This window comes from Thalassophryne amazonica, chromosome 5 (genome assembly GCF_902500255.1).
Source record: "Thalassophryne amazonica chromosome 5, fThaAma1.1, whole genome shotgun sequence".
Lineage (NCBI taxonomy): Eukaryota > Metazoa > Chordata > Actinopteri > Batrachoidiformes > Batrachoididae > Thalassophryne > Thalassophryne amazonica.
Window position 1 is genome coordinate 44,521,263 of NC_047107.1, and position 15,017 is coordinate 44,536,279.

Genomic DNA, 15,017 nt, shown 5'->3' on the forward strand with positions numbered 1-15,017 from the left:
ATCAAAACACACAGTGGATATGAAAAAAGACATCTTATATTTGGCCCTCATTAAGAGAATGAAATGTACCCAAGAATTATGAACACAGTTTGAAGGAAAATATTTTTCCTGTACAGCTGTCAGTCACTGGTGTAAGTTTTTATTTATATTTTTTGAAAGTACTGCATTGGTTGTTGTACTTGGCTGCTGCTGTTGTTGTTGTTGCATAGCTCTCTTGTGGCAAATGGGGCGAGATGGCAGGTGGATGAGGGTGGAGGGTGATGAGGGGGTGTTGCCATGGTGATGAGGGTAGCGCATGCTCTGTCTCCTCTGTGCTGCCCTCTGGTGGAGGAGACATGGAGATGAGGGGAGAGTGAAGTACTACCTGTTGCTGTTGGACATGGCATACTGAGCCTGTTTCTGCTGGAGGAGCTCTGTGATGGCCAGCAGCTTTTTCAACACATGCTGCAGAGAGACAACAACATCACAAACCGATGTTGGATAAAGTATTTGACCTCTTTTTGCAAATGCAATCTTTAGCCTCTGACCTGCTGCGCTCCCCTCTCATTGCTCCGTGTCCGGAGTTCATCTGAGTGTGTGGCACAGACCTCGTGCAGTGCAGCCAAGTCCCGGGACAGGTCTGTCCTAAAGTGCTCTGTGGCTTCAGGGAGGTCGGGGACATTCTACAAACAGTTAACATTTCTTTGAAACATGTCAAGTTGGTGTTTGTGATAGAATAGAGTGATCATCATATTTCAAAACTTAAAAAAAAACAAAAAGCACAAAATACTTAGAACATACTGCAGCCTGAAAAAAAGGTGAACAGGCACGTGATGCATAGACATTTCATGCTGCGTTCCATACAGCTTTGAAATTAAATATGTCCAAGGTACAAGTGACAAATTACTTTGAAATATAATCTGAAATTGGAGCTCTGCCTGGGAAACCTGCAGAAGCTCTCGGAGAGTCACTGGTCTGCACTTATCAGTTTTGTTTGCATTATTATCTTGGGTGTACATACGCGTGCAAGTGAGGTCACATCTGTTCACTGAATTCGTCTGCTCAAAATTGAAAGATGGCTTCATAAAATTCTCACATTGAAGGCTCTGACGGAAAAGACTTGGTGGACTTTTTCACTCACGTTTAACTTCCCATGTGTGCATGTAAGTTTAATCATGATTACACAGGATCAGTTGACTTTTTTGAGGGGGCAGATTCACCTTTCATGAACAAAGCTGGTTACATCGAAGGAAGACGATCAGCTCAGCGACAACAGGAAGTTGATATTCACTGAGGGGTGGAACCTAACTGCAGCTCAACAGTGAGCATTTCACCACCACCTTTATATGTAAATAAAGTGGCCTGACAGAGTGTGCTGGTAAACGTCTACAACATATTCTTAATTTATTTGACTAAATAAGAAGCTATGCTTCGTTATTGTAAAATCTTGCTGAAGCAGTTGTTGCGATCTGCGTAAACAAATATGGCCATTCATGTTTCCTGTAAACAACGGTATCACAGCTCATTCAAAAGTCGTAATTACGTCAACAACAGCACCTTCAAGAAAACAGTTATAATAAGCTTCTATAACATTACCGGTTCATTTCATGAAACGATACATGAAATTCATCAAAAAAACAACGGGTGATTTTGATCCTCGTAACAAACAAACACTGGCATCAGTCTTTCCCAGAAACGGCAATCTCTTCATTAATATGCTCAGCTTTCAGTAATTCTACAACTAGTTCACACTAAATTTGCTTAGAATGGAAGCAGATACCCAATCTTTAATATTTTCATGTTGAAATTTTAATATGCCTCAGATTTAAAGCCTCTAAAACATTGTCAATCTATATACACTTTACAGTAGCACCATTCTATTCCCAACTGACCTTTTAATTGGAAGAGCTAGCAGGACCTTTCGCCACACTGGGCATGCTCCTGCTGAGATAGCTATGTGACTAAAAAGATTAATCCAGGTTTTGAGTATATTTCTTATTGTTACATGGGAAACAAGGTACCACTAGATTCAGTAGATTCTCACAAATCCAACAAGACCAAGCATTCATGATATGCACACTCTTAAGGCTATGAAATTGGGCTATTAGTAAAAAAAAAAAAAGTAGAAAAGGGGGTGTTCACAATAATACTAGCATCTGCTGTTGATGCTACAAACCAGGGCTGTGAAATGAAAATTGTGAAATCCGAGGAAAATGTCCGGGGGGGGGGCGGGGGTGCAGCTCCCCAGGAGCCGGGGTCTAGGGCCCTGTGGGGCCCCAGTTTTAAATTTTATATCTAATGATACTTTTTCAGCATCTCCTGGAAGAACAAATCTCAAAATTAGTGGATATTTAAATGATCCTATATTCAACCTTTTATTTGACCTGTCGATGTTGAAATAACAGAATATGACGAAGTAGGCCCTGGAATGATTTTCCTTTTAATTATAAACCAAATTATGCATTAACTCAGAACAATTAAACTACATGAAATTTATAAAGACTGAAAAGACTGTTACAGCATTTCAAAAACCACAGCTAAAGCTTGTAGAATATTTGGAAAATCATGGTAAAATATCAATAACATACCTTATAGTAAAAAGTCACTTATTCTTGTGTAAATTCATGCAGCCTAAATCCATTCTAAGCCCCAATGTCTTTTTTACAATGAAAGTTCAGATTAGTGAAAAAAAAGTCACACAATCTTGTCTAAAATCCTGTTTGAACAGCAGAATGTTTATTTTCCAGGGAGAGAAAAATTCTTACCGTGTTTCCTGAGAGGGCACAGTTCACTTTCCCGTTTCTTTTCTTTCAGGTGTGTTGATGAAGCCAGCGACAATTCCACAGATTCTTGTCCTTATCAGACTTTTTCAAACTGTCTTTCTCGCCATCTTCTCTCTGTACGATGTCGATCCGTCACACAGACATGCTGCACAAATCTTCTTTTAAAAACTTGGAAGCTCGAAAAGCTTGTAATATCCACATGTTAAGTTTAGCTTAAGCGTTGCAAAGTAGCCACACAGCCAGTGATGGGAATAACGGCGTTGAAATAAACGGCGTTACTAACGCCGTTACTTTTTTCAGTAACGATTAACTAATTACTCTGACTGTCACTATAACGCCGTTACCACTACCGACACCCCGTTACTGCACGTTACTGAAGCCGCTCAATAATTTTTTTTTTTTTTACTTCACGCATACAGACACGGGACTCTCAGGCGCAAGTGTGTGTGTGTGTGTGTGAGTGACAAAGGAGGGGAGGGTGAGATAACCGCCTAAGCAATGATGATTGGCTAAGGTATAGTAAGATTACGTCTTCAGCCAATCAGAGAAACTAGGTGGGTGGGTGTTTAGAGCGCATGCATAGTGGAGGGTGTTTACAACGCATAGCGAGAGATGGCGAGTGAGGAGGATTCAAGTGTGAAGACAGCGTTTGCCAGATGGAAATACAGACACTACTTTAACCACGTTGAGGTCAAAGGTAAAAATGTACACGTCGAGTGTACATTATGTCCCCGAGCAAAAACTTTGTCCACGTCTTGTGTAAGCAACTCCAACCTACTGAAACACCTATCGACGGCTCACGCTTCCGCTAAACTAGTGGCCCAAGAAGACTAAGACACAGGTAGCAGGGCTGGTGTTAATGTGGGGTCCGCTAACAAAGGGCACGGTGAAGGACCCTCACTGTGTAAGCAGCAAAAGCTTGATTTTTGTGCTTCAGCTCCCCAAAAACTAACGCAGACAGAGCTCTATGACTTGATAGGGAGATATATTGTGGAGAACATGCTGCCGATGTCAACAGTGGAGTCAGACTCCTTCAGGGCTCTGATAGGGAAAATACCGAGAAAAGGAGGCGTCGGCCCGCCTTGTAGAAAGACATTTTCGAAATACATTGATGCCGAATATGTTAAAATGAATGCTGAGCTCAAAAAAGAATTTGAACAGCTGGAATATTTGGCAACTACTGCAGACATATGGACTGCACACAATAAAAGCTACCTTGGTGTAACTGCACACTGGATACATCCACCAACAAACATGGAACGAAAAAAAGCTGCCCTGGCATGCCGACGGTTTAAGGGCCATCATACACACGAGAGTATCGCCACAGAGCTTGACAACATCCACTCGTCATATGGCATTTCGCACAAAATAACAGCAACTGTCACTGACAATGGCTCAAATTTCATTAAGGCTTTTAAGAGGTATCAGTCAGTCGAGGAGGATGACTCTGGGGATGAGGAAGATGATGAGGTGACTTTTGTTGACATGATGTCTTGCAAAGCCGTGTTGATGAGGATGACGATGTGATTAATTTACCACCACACTACAGGTGTGCATCACACACACTGAACCTTGTGTCTTGTTCTGACATTGAGAAGTGGATTCTCTCCAGACCAGAGAAGGCAGTTTACAGGAGTGCAACTGCAAAATGCACAGCCTTGTGGAATAAGGCCAGCTGTTCCACAGTGGCTGCAGAGACTGTAGAGGATGTGGTTGCAAAGAAGCTGATAGTGCCTTGCAGTACCAGATGGAATTCTCTTTATGAAGCCTTAGCTAGGATCTGTGAGATTCCCATAGTCGATCTCAACACCATCTCATCCAAGTTCGGCTTGAAAGCAATCACAGAAAAAGAGCATCGGCTCCTGAAGGAATATTGCATTGCGATGAAGCCGCTGACAGTCGCCCTAGATATCCTCCAGGGAGAGGACAACTGCTACCACGGCATGCTGCTACCTACCCTGGAGACCTTGATGATGAAAACCCTTGAGCTGAAGAGTGGACTCCAAATACTTGTGGACCTTCCAGAGGCAATTGTCGAGGTAAGAACTACATTTCTGTCTAATACATCCATACGTTGTGAAAATGAATAATATAGAGTATAGTACTCATAATGTGTGTGTGTGTGTGTTTGTATAGACAGTCAGTCATATGTTCTTTGCTTTATGTCATTTCAGGCGATAAAAACAAGATTTACAGAGGTGCTGGAGAGCGACAGTGCTCTCCTGGCTGCTGTGACTCTGCCCAGGTTCAAGTTACGTTGGCTGCGAACACAAGAAAGAAAGGACAAGGCCAAAGCAGAGCTGCTGGCGGTATGTCGTGCAAGTCTAAGAAATGAAGACCAGCAAAAAGGTACAAGCACCACCACACCCACATGTACCAGCTCAACTGTTGAGGATGCGTTCTTCTCCTTTGATGATGAGGACGACACTTCTGCTACTGCGGAAAGTCAAGTCGCAGATTATTTGAAATCAGGAGCCCAAGGGATGGACTCACTTCATGGATTTCCTCTTATAAAGAGAATTTCCCTTAAGTATAATGCTGCCACTCCATCCAGTGCTCCAGTGGAGAGACTGTTTAGCCTGGGGACGATGGTCTTCACCCCAAAGAGGAACAGACTCTCTGACCTCAAATTTGAGAAGCTGCTTCTCCTACGATACAACCACTGGTTTAAGGGCTAAAATGTTGAGATGACTGGGTTGGGTGGATGGATGGAGAGAGGAATGCATGCATGTTTAGAGTTGGATTTAACAAATGCATGAACATTTTCAGTTCAATTTAAAAAGCACTCCTGTTAAGCTATTTACTTTCTTTAAGAAACAAAATTGAAGCACTTTATGTCCATCTGTTGGCTATAGTTGTGTACTAATTCTGGAAAGTTAGAGTTGCAGTAAATGAAAACCTTTGTGCAGGTCTTTGCTGTTGGTGAGACGATTGGGTTGGCTGGTTGGATAAATGATTGCATACATGCAAGATGAATGAATGCATGTTTTGGACTTTAAGTTGGATTTAACAAATCCATATACATTTTCAATTCAGTTTAAATGAGCCTCTGTTAAATTGTGTACTTTTCTTTTTAAAAACATATTTTGAGAACTGTATGTCCATCCGTTGTCTATAGTTTGCGTTGAGTTGCAATAAATGCAAAGCTCTGTGAATGTACTTGTCTTTGCTGTCCTGCTCTCTATGCATCTGGCTTATGAAACACACTCTGAGAAGGGGGGGGGGCTAAGAGGCGAGTAACGCAATAGTTACTTTTAGTGGTAACTAGTTACTTTTATAGTGGAGTAACTCAGTAACTCAGTTACTTTTTGGGAGAAGTAACTAGTAACTATAACTAATTACTTTTTCAAAGTAACGTGCCCAACACTGCACACAGCGTCGCCGCAGCAACCAACCAGTCCTGCTTTACGACAACTGTCGTAACAGCTACGCTTTGAGTGACATTTTTTCCGCCGCGAAATTCCGCAGATCCGAGGAAACTGATTTGTATCTGTAATACACAGATCAGTGTCCGCAGACTTATAAAACTTACACGATGTCGTAAAAAAGAGAACGCTTTGCGATAAGTATTTTAAAAACTCAGTGATGTTCACGATTAAAGACTACAACACTAACACCTCACCCCTCCTCCAAATGATGAAATCCGCAGAATCCCGTGGATCCGCGGAGTTTTCACAACCCTGCTACAAACTCAAAACTATTATGTTCAAACTGCTTTTTTAGCAATCCTGTGAATCACTAAACCAGTATTTAGTTGTATAACAACAGTTTTTCATGATATCTTCACATCTGCGAGGCATTAATTTTGTTGGTTTGGAACCAAGATTTTGCTTGTTTACTAGTGTGCTTGGGGTCATTGTCTTGTTGAAACACCCTTTTCAAGGGCATGTCCTCTTCAGCATAAGGCAACATGACCTCTTCAAGTATTCTGACTTATCCAAACTGATCCATGATACCTGGTATGCCATATATAGGCCCAACACCATAGTAGGAGAAACATGCCCATATCATGATGCTTGCACCACCATGCTTCACTGTCTGCACTGTGAACTGTGGCTTGAATTCAGAGTTTGGGGGTCGTCTCAAACTGTCTGTGGACCTTGGACCCAAAAAGAATAATTTTACTCTCATCAGTCCACAAAATTCAAATTTCAAATTTATTAATTTATATAGCGCCAATTCACGACAAAATCATCTCAAGGCGCTTCACAACATAAAAAACAATTAAAAATTTAAAACACAATAAAAACAACCATAAAAGAAAGACAGCAGTAAAAGAATACAAGATTAAAAACACATAACACTAATGATAAAACAGGGAAAATAAATGAGTCTTTAAAGGTCTCCACAGTGTCCGACTGCCGAATGTGTATTCCTACATTTCTCTTTAGGCCAGTTGATGTGTTCTTTGGCAAATTGTAACCTCTTCTGCACGTCTTTTATTTAACAGAGGGACTTTGCGGGGGGTTCTTGCAAATAAATTAGCTTCACACAGGCGTCTTCTAACTGTCACAGCACTTACAGGTAACTCCAGACTGTCTTTGATCATCCTGGAGCTGATCAATGGGTGAGGCTTTGCCATTCTGGTTATTCTTCTATCCATTTTGATGGTTGTTTTCCGTTCTTTTTTTTTCTTTTTTTTGTCCATTTTAAAACACTGGAGATTATTGTAGATGAAAAGCCTATATTTTTTTTGCACCTGCATATAAGTTTTCCCCTCTCCAATCAACTTTTTAATCAAACTCCGCTGTTCTTCTGAACAATGTCTTGAACGTCCCATTTTCCTCAGGCTTTCAAAGAGAAAAGCATGTTCAACAGGTGCTGGCTTCATCCTTAAATAGGGGACACCTGATTCACACCTGTTTGTTCCACAAAATTGACGAACTCACTGACTGAATGCCACACTACTACAACCCCTGGCAAAAATGATGGAATCAGCGGCCTCAGAGGATGTTCATTCAGTTGTTTAATTTTGTAGAAAAAAGCAGATCACAGACATGACACAAAACTAAAGTCATTTCAAATGGCAACTTTCTGGCTTTAAGAAACACTATAAGAAATCAGGAAAAAAATTGTGGCAGTCAGTAATAGTTACTTTTTTAGACCAAGCAGAGGGAAAAAAAAATATGGAATCATGAAAAACAAAAGAACGCTCCAACACATCACTAGTATTTTGTTGCACCACCTCTGGCTTTTAGAACAGTTTGCAGTCTCTGAGGCATGGACTTAATGAGTGACAAACAGTACTCTTCATCAATCTGGCTCCAACTTTCTCTGATTGCTGTTGCCACATCAGCTTTGCAGGTTGGAGCCTTGTCATGGACCATTTTCTTCAACTTCCACCAAAGATTTTCAATTGGATTAAGATCCGGACTATTTGCAGGCCATGACATTGACCCTATGTCTTTTTGCAAGGAATGTTTTCACAGTTTTTGCTCTATGGCAAGATGCATTATCATCTTGAAAAATGATTTCATTATCCCCAAACATCCTTTCAATTGATGGGATAAGAAAAGTGTCCAAAATATCAACGTAAAGCTGTGCATTTATTGATGATGTAATGACAGCCATCTCCCCAGTGCCTTTACCTGACATGCAGCCCCATATCATCAATGACTGTGGAAATGTACATGTTCTCTCCAGGCAGTCATCTTTATAAATCTCATTGGAACGGCACCAAACAAAAGTTCCAGCATCATTACCTTGCCCAATGCAGATTCGAGATTCATCACTGAATATGACTTTCATCCAGTCATCCACAGTCCACGATTGCTTTTCCTTAGCCCATTGTAATCTTGTTTTTTTCTGTTTAGGTGTTAATGATGGCTTTCGTTTAGCTTTTCTGTATGTAAATCCCATTTCCTTTAGGCGGTTTCTTACAGTTTGGTCACAGAGGTTGACTCCAGTTTCCTCCCATTCGTTCCTCATTTGTTGTGCATTTTCGATTTTTGAAACATTGTTTTAAGTTTTCTGTCTTGACGCTTTGATGTCTTCCTTGGTCTACCAGTATGTTTGCCTTTAACAACCTTCCCATGTTGTTTGTATTTGGTCCAGAGTTTAGACACAGCTGACTGTGAACAACCAACATCTTTTGCAACATTGCGTGATGATTTACCCTCTTAAGAGTTTGATAATCCTCTCCTTTGTTTCAATTAACATCTCTCATGTTGGAGCCATGATTCACGTCAGTCCACTTGGTGCAACAGCTCTCCAAGGTGTGATCACTCCTTTTTAGATGCAGACTAACAAGCAGATCTGATTTGATGCAGGTGTTAGTTTTGGGGATGAAAATTTACAGGGTGATTCCATAATGTTTTCCTCAGAATTGAGTGAGTCCATATTTTTTTCCCTCTGCTTGGTCTAAAAAAGTAACTGTTACTGACTGCCACAAATTTTTTTCTTGATTTCTTATAGTGTTTCTTAAAGCCAAAAAGTTGCCATTTGAAATGACTTTAGTTTTGTGTCATGTCTGTGATCTGCTTTTTTCTACAAAATTAAACAACTGAACATCCTCCGAGGCTGGTGATTCCATAATTTTTGCCAGGTGTTGTATTATTGTGAACACCCCCTTTTCTACTGTTTTTTTTTTTTTTTACTAATAGCCCAATTTCATAGCCTTAAGAGTGTGCATATCATGAATGCTTGGTCTTGTTGGATTTGTCAGAATCTACTAAATCTACTGGTACCTTGTTTCCCATGTAACAATAAGAAATATACTCAAAACCTGGATTAATCTTTTTAGTCACATAGCACTACTATTATTCTGAACACTACTGTACGTGGCCCAGCGATAGACTGGCGCCCCTGTCCAGGGTGTACCCTGCCTCTCACCCAGTGACCTCTGGGATAGGCTCCAGCTCCCCGTGACCCTTAATTGGAATAAGTGGGTATACAAAATGAATGATGCAACAGTAATATTGATTGGGGGGTTGAAAATTACACTCAAAATCCTGCAATATAGTACATTCTAAGAGGAGAATGTCACCATTATCATCAAGAACCTTTTTCTGGTTTATGTCTATTTCATTTACAAATACTGGTTAGTGATCTGTTGTTGTTGTTTTTTGGGGGGCCCAACAGTGCCCTATTCTTAAATTTATTAAGGTAATAATGTTTGGATGCTTGTCACATTGAACTGTCTTCAGCTGGTCACAGCACAGATACAAGAAAACATGTATCAAACTCTAAATATAACAAGCAAACAATGACTGGAGCCCTGGAACAATAGACAGCAGTGTCAGACAAAGTTTTACTGAATAACTGGAATAAAGAATGTTCACAGATTGCTTAAATATGAGAAACCTGGACAAATGTGTCCTAATTTCCACAAACAAGCACATTTTAAACATGAACATCAGCTGGTCCATCAGTTTGTTAACCTACCTTCTGCCACATGATGGCACTGAAACACTACTTGCTCTGTAATAGAGAGCGCTTCAAACGGGGAACAGGAAACCTACAGGGGATTAGTATGGATGTAGATTTTTTCTAGATAAGGGCTTGTGCCACTTTCATTTCAAATCAAGGGTCACAGTGGAGTTGGAGCCTATCCCAGCAGTAATAGGGCAAGAGTGGGGGATGCACCCTGGAGATGACGCCAGTCTGTCGCAGGGCCACATACAGACAAACACATTCACACCCGCACGCACACCTGCGGTCAGTTTAAAGTCTCCAGCTCAAATAACCTGCATGTACTTGGAAGTGAGATGAAGCCGGAGCACCTGGAAAGAGCCCACTCAAACACAGGGAGAACATGCAACTCCACACAGAAAGGACCAGGCAGGAAGCAATCCCATGACATTCTTCCTCTAAGGCAACAGTGTTAACCACTAAACACCGTGCCGCCGGTGAAACAGGAAATGAAATAGAATTGTATTTGAAGGCCCAAGCAACGAATGAAAGATGTTCAGACCTTTTGAAATATAACCCTGTTGTCAACATGACTCACCCCTAACTCATCCAGAAACATGATCATCCTATGCTTGTTGTTTTTGATGAAAGGATTCACTCCCTCCATGTACGGCTCCTGTGTGACAACAGAGGAGCATCTTTCAAATGAAGAACTGTCATCAGATGCAGCACACTAAGTTCACAAACTATTTCAATATGTGCCACCTGTCAACACAAAACGTATTCTGCATGACTGGAGATTAAACATTTCAGACAAGTGATCAGTACCTTGGCACCAAACTCCACCAGGTTGGCTAAATTCTGGACAGACTTGGCCACCAAAGTGAGGGTCCTGCCTGCCGTTGACGATGGAGGGTCTGCAAAAAAAGTAAAGTAGCTCAGATGTTACACTGACACTTAAATGTACAAGCTGTTTGCTTTTTTCTGTAGGCACTCACCTGCAATGATGTTGAACATTCTGGGATTGAGAATAGCAGGACAAATCAATCGTAGAAAGACAAACCCACTGGAAGAGAGGAATGCGCTCAGAGTCAGACTTCAGGAAAAACAGCCACCTGACAAAACTCAGTTTTTGATGTTAAACAACAAAAGCAGAGTTCTTTGTAAATGTTCAGGGAGTTAGTGTTGCCACAAAGCCTCTGATTGATTACCTTACTACTCTGGTCCTCATGGTGGTGTTGGTGGGCCATTTCTGCTGCACAGACTTCTGCAGACAGCCGTAGATGAACCTCAGTGTCCTGCATGCATCATTGCGAAGACACATTATTAAACAATGACAAGAAAAAAAATGCTGTGCAAGTGTTTGTGTGTGTATGTACAGACAGGTGACAAATTAAATGCACTGATCCTACCAGCAAAATACCAAATTATACATGTGTATGTCAAAAAATTAGAATATAATGAAAGTTCAATTATTTTTGTCAGATATTTAATGAATTAAAAATTTTTATATATCCTAAAGTCATTGCATATATGCTAAAAAGTTTCAAGCTTTTAACAATTTGTTTTTTTAATTCCAGCAATTACATCATCATCAAAAAGAAAAGAATGTTTATCTGAGAATATTAGATTCATACCATTAATTTCTCAGTATAGTTCAGTGCACACAACCACAATCATGTGGAAGACTGCTGAGTTGACAGTTGTCCAAAAGACACTGACACCCACAAGGAGGGTAAACCACAGAAGGCCACTGCTGACAGGGCTTGTTTTTTGTAGAGTGCTCTACAGTTGGGAAGTTGACTTGAAGGGAAAAGTGTGGTAGGAAAAGATCCACAAACAACATGGATGACAGCATCCTTGAGAAGACTGTCAAACAAGGCTGAATGAAGAACTGGTGGGAGCGGGCTGAAGCTGGAGTCGGTGCATCAAGAGCCACCATGCAGACTCATTCAGGAAAAGGGCTACAAGTTTTGCATCCCTTCTATCAAGCCACACCTGAACAAGATACCTCAGAAGCACCTTACACTTACTCATCCCACAACTCCCTCACATGAGTCAAGAGTGTGCGGACCATAACCTTTTTTGGGCATGTGAACATCCATTTTTGTATGATCCATTTTCTCAAATTATTTCTTCATTTGGGTAAAACAAAATGCATTATATTCTGAAATAAGCCCAGGAATTTAAGTTGAAACTTACTGAATGATGCTGAAATTAAAATAATAACCAAAACCAAGTTTCTTGGAGTGTTTATCGATGATAAATTAAGTTGGAAAACTCATAAGGGTGATTCTTAGACTACGGGCACTTGTGTCCTTTGATCATATTGTAAGAAAAACAGAAAAAAGGGGAAATTTCACACTCTTATAGTTATCTTTACAATGAAAGTGTTTTAAGAAATTTGTTCTAGTAGTCTATGATGACTTTTTCACCTTTTTTCAGCATCATTATATGCAAATATTACCGTTTTGTGCTTGTCCCACACCCAGACTTTTGATCTTCAATGATAAAAATGAATGGTAAAGAAATGTTTTTTTCTAATGTTTTAAAATATCTCTGAATAAAATATCAGTAAAATAATCAAAACATAATTGGGGTATTCAATGTCATACAACTGTTGTGATTTTTTTAAACAACACACTATTGCCGTAATTTCCACCACAACACTAATGTCCCTTTAAACAGTTTGTATGAAAGATTGTTTGGGTAGTTTCGATGGAGATAAACAGTGACATCACAGCACATGTATATAGCGCCAAATCACAACAAACAGTTGCCCCAAGGCGCTTTATATTGTAAGGCAATGGTGTGGTGGAAATTACATTTACAAGGCCAATAGTGCCCGTAGTTAAAGAATCACCCATAAATTATGTTAAACCCAAAACATCAAAAGTTATCACGATTCTGTATAAAGCACAATACTTCCTCTCCCAGCAATTGTTGATTACGCTGTATCATTCATTGCTTGTCCCATACATGACCTGCACTGATGCTTGGGGAAACACATAAAACAAACACAAACAAAATATTTCTGTTACAAAAGAAAGCTATAAGAGTTATAAGTCAAAAACTGTATCATGAACCAACAAACCCACTGTTTGCTTGCTTACACATTTTGAAATTTTGGGACTTGGTTGATTATATTACGATACAGACCATGTATAAAGGTAACAATAAACTCTTACCGCAACATGTCCAGGAATTGTTTAATATGAGGGAATCCTGTTATCACCTGAGAGGAACACTGGTATTTGACAGCTTAAAGATTCGAACTACTGTAAAAAGTAATTGCATCTCCTTAAAAGGTGTTAAAATCTGGAATAACTGTTCTGATAGTATTAAACTATCTGGTACTTTGGCTGGCTTGAAAAGACTTTATAAAAACAATTTACTTACTTTTTATAGTACGATAAATTAGGTTAACTGACTTTGTTAATGTTCTTCTGTTTTATCTGTGCATTATACTGCTGTTTGTTCTGCTGTGTACAGATATTTTAGTTTACTGATTAATCTACGAGGTCTGTTAGAAAACTATCCGACCTTTTTATTTTTTGCAAAAAACTATATGGATTTGAATCATGTGTGCTTGCATCAGCCAAGCTTGAACCTTCGTGCGCATGTGTGAGTTTTTTCACGCCTGTCGGTTGCGTCATTCGCCTGTGAGCACACTTTGAGTGAGCAAAGAAACTGTGAGAGACAGCCAGGTGGAAACCATTCAGAAGATTCAGACGGCTTTCAGGGACGATTCTATGGGGATCACACAGATTAGGAAGTGTTAGAACCGGTTTACAGACGGCGCACAATGGCGGAGGGCGCCGCGCTTCGAGCGGCGATCGACAGACTGAAACGACCAGATCATTTCCAAAGTGAACGCTGTGTTGATCCGGGACATCGTCTGACTACCAGAGAAATGGCAGAAGATGTGGACATAGCACTTTTTCAGCACATTCCACTGTTACAGGAGTTTTTGTCATGAAAAGACGTGCGGAGGAATTCGCGCGTCGGGGCGGAGCCGCTAATGGCGGAGAACAAAAAGCAACGCCGTGATGAAGCCTCACAGGACATGTTGTGGCATGTCCAGCTCGTCCACAATTTCTCGGATAGTCACACGACTGAAAAGCCACCGAAAGCCGTCTGAATCTTCCGAATGGTGCAAGAGCTGGGCATGTTACAACATGTCCTGTGAGACCAACACGGAGGTGCTTTTGTCCCGCGCCATTAGCGGCTCCGTGGCGAATTCCTCCACTCCTCTTTCCATGACAAAAACTCCTGTAACAGTGGAATGTGCCGAAAAAGTGCTATATCCACATCTTCTGCCATTTCTCTGGTAGTCAGACGATGTCCCGGATCAACACAGCGTTCACTTTGGAAATGATCTGGTCGTTTCAGTCTGTCGATCGCCGTTCAGAGCGCAGCGCGCCCCCCGCCATTGTGCGCCGTCTTTAAACCGGTTGTAACACTCCTTAATCTGTGTGATCCCCATAGAATCGTCCCTGAAAGCCATCTGAATCTTCTGAATGGTTTCCACCTGGCTGTCTCTCACAGTTTCTGGAAAAATTTGACGCAGCAAAGCTCCAAATCGTTCAGACATTTTCCTCGCAATGAAAATCCGACGAGGGGGGTGGACCACTGCTCACTCAACGCGTGCTCACAGGCGAATGACGCAACCGACAGGCGTGAAAAAACTCACGCATGCGTGCGAAGGTTCAAGCTTGGCTGATGCAAGTGCACATGATTCAAATCCATATAGTTTTTGCAAAAAATAAAAAGGTTGGATAGTTTTCTAACAGACCTCGTATATTGTCTGTCTTTTTTTTTTCTTTTTTGGTATTTGTTGTTATGAGTGTACATATATGTGCATATAGCAACTGGTGAAAGGGGGGAGGGGGCTTATAAGCTTTT

General features: G+C 40.8%; 1 protein-coding gene across 2 annotated transcripts in view; it reads right to left on the reverse strand.

Moving 5' to 3' along the window:
- rasa1a (RAS p21 protein activator (GTPase activating protein) 1a) overlaps positions 1-15,017 on the reverse strand; it is an 88,876-nt gene that overhangs the window by 4,149 nt on the left and 69,710 nt on the right. For both annotated transcript variants that reach the window (XM_034170093.1, XM_034170094.1), the window contains 6 exons: positions 11,324-11,410; positions 11,111-11,178; positions 10,941-11,029; positions 10,711-10,788; positions 528-662; positions 365-444 (listed from right to left, as the gene is read on the reverse strand). In XM_034170093.1, coding sequence (XP_034025984.1) covers positions 365-444; positions 528-662; positions 10,711-10,788; positions 10,941-11,029; positions 11,111-11,178; positions 11,324-11,410 — 537 coding nt within the window. The remainder of the gene's footprint in view (positions 1-364; positions 445-527; positions 663-10,710; positions 10,789-10,940; positions 11,030-11,110; positions 11,179-11,323; positions 11,411-15,017) is intronic.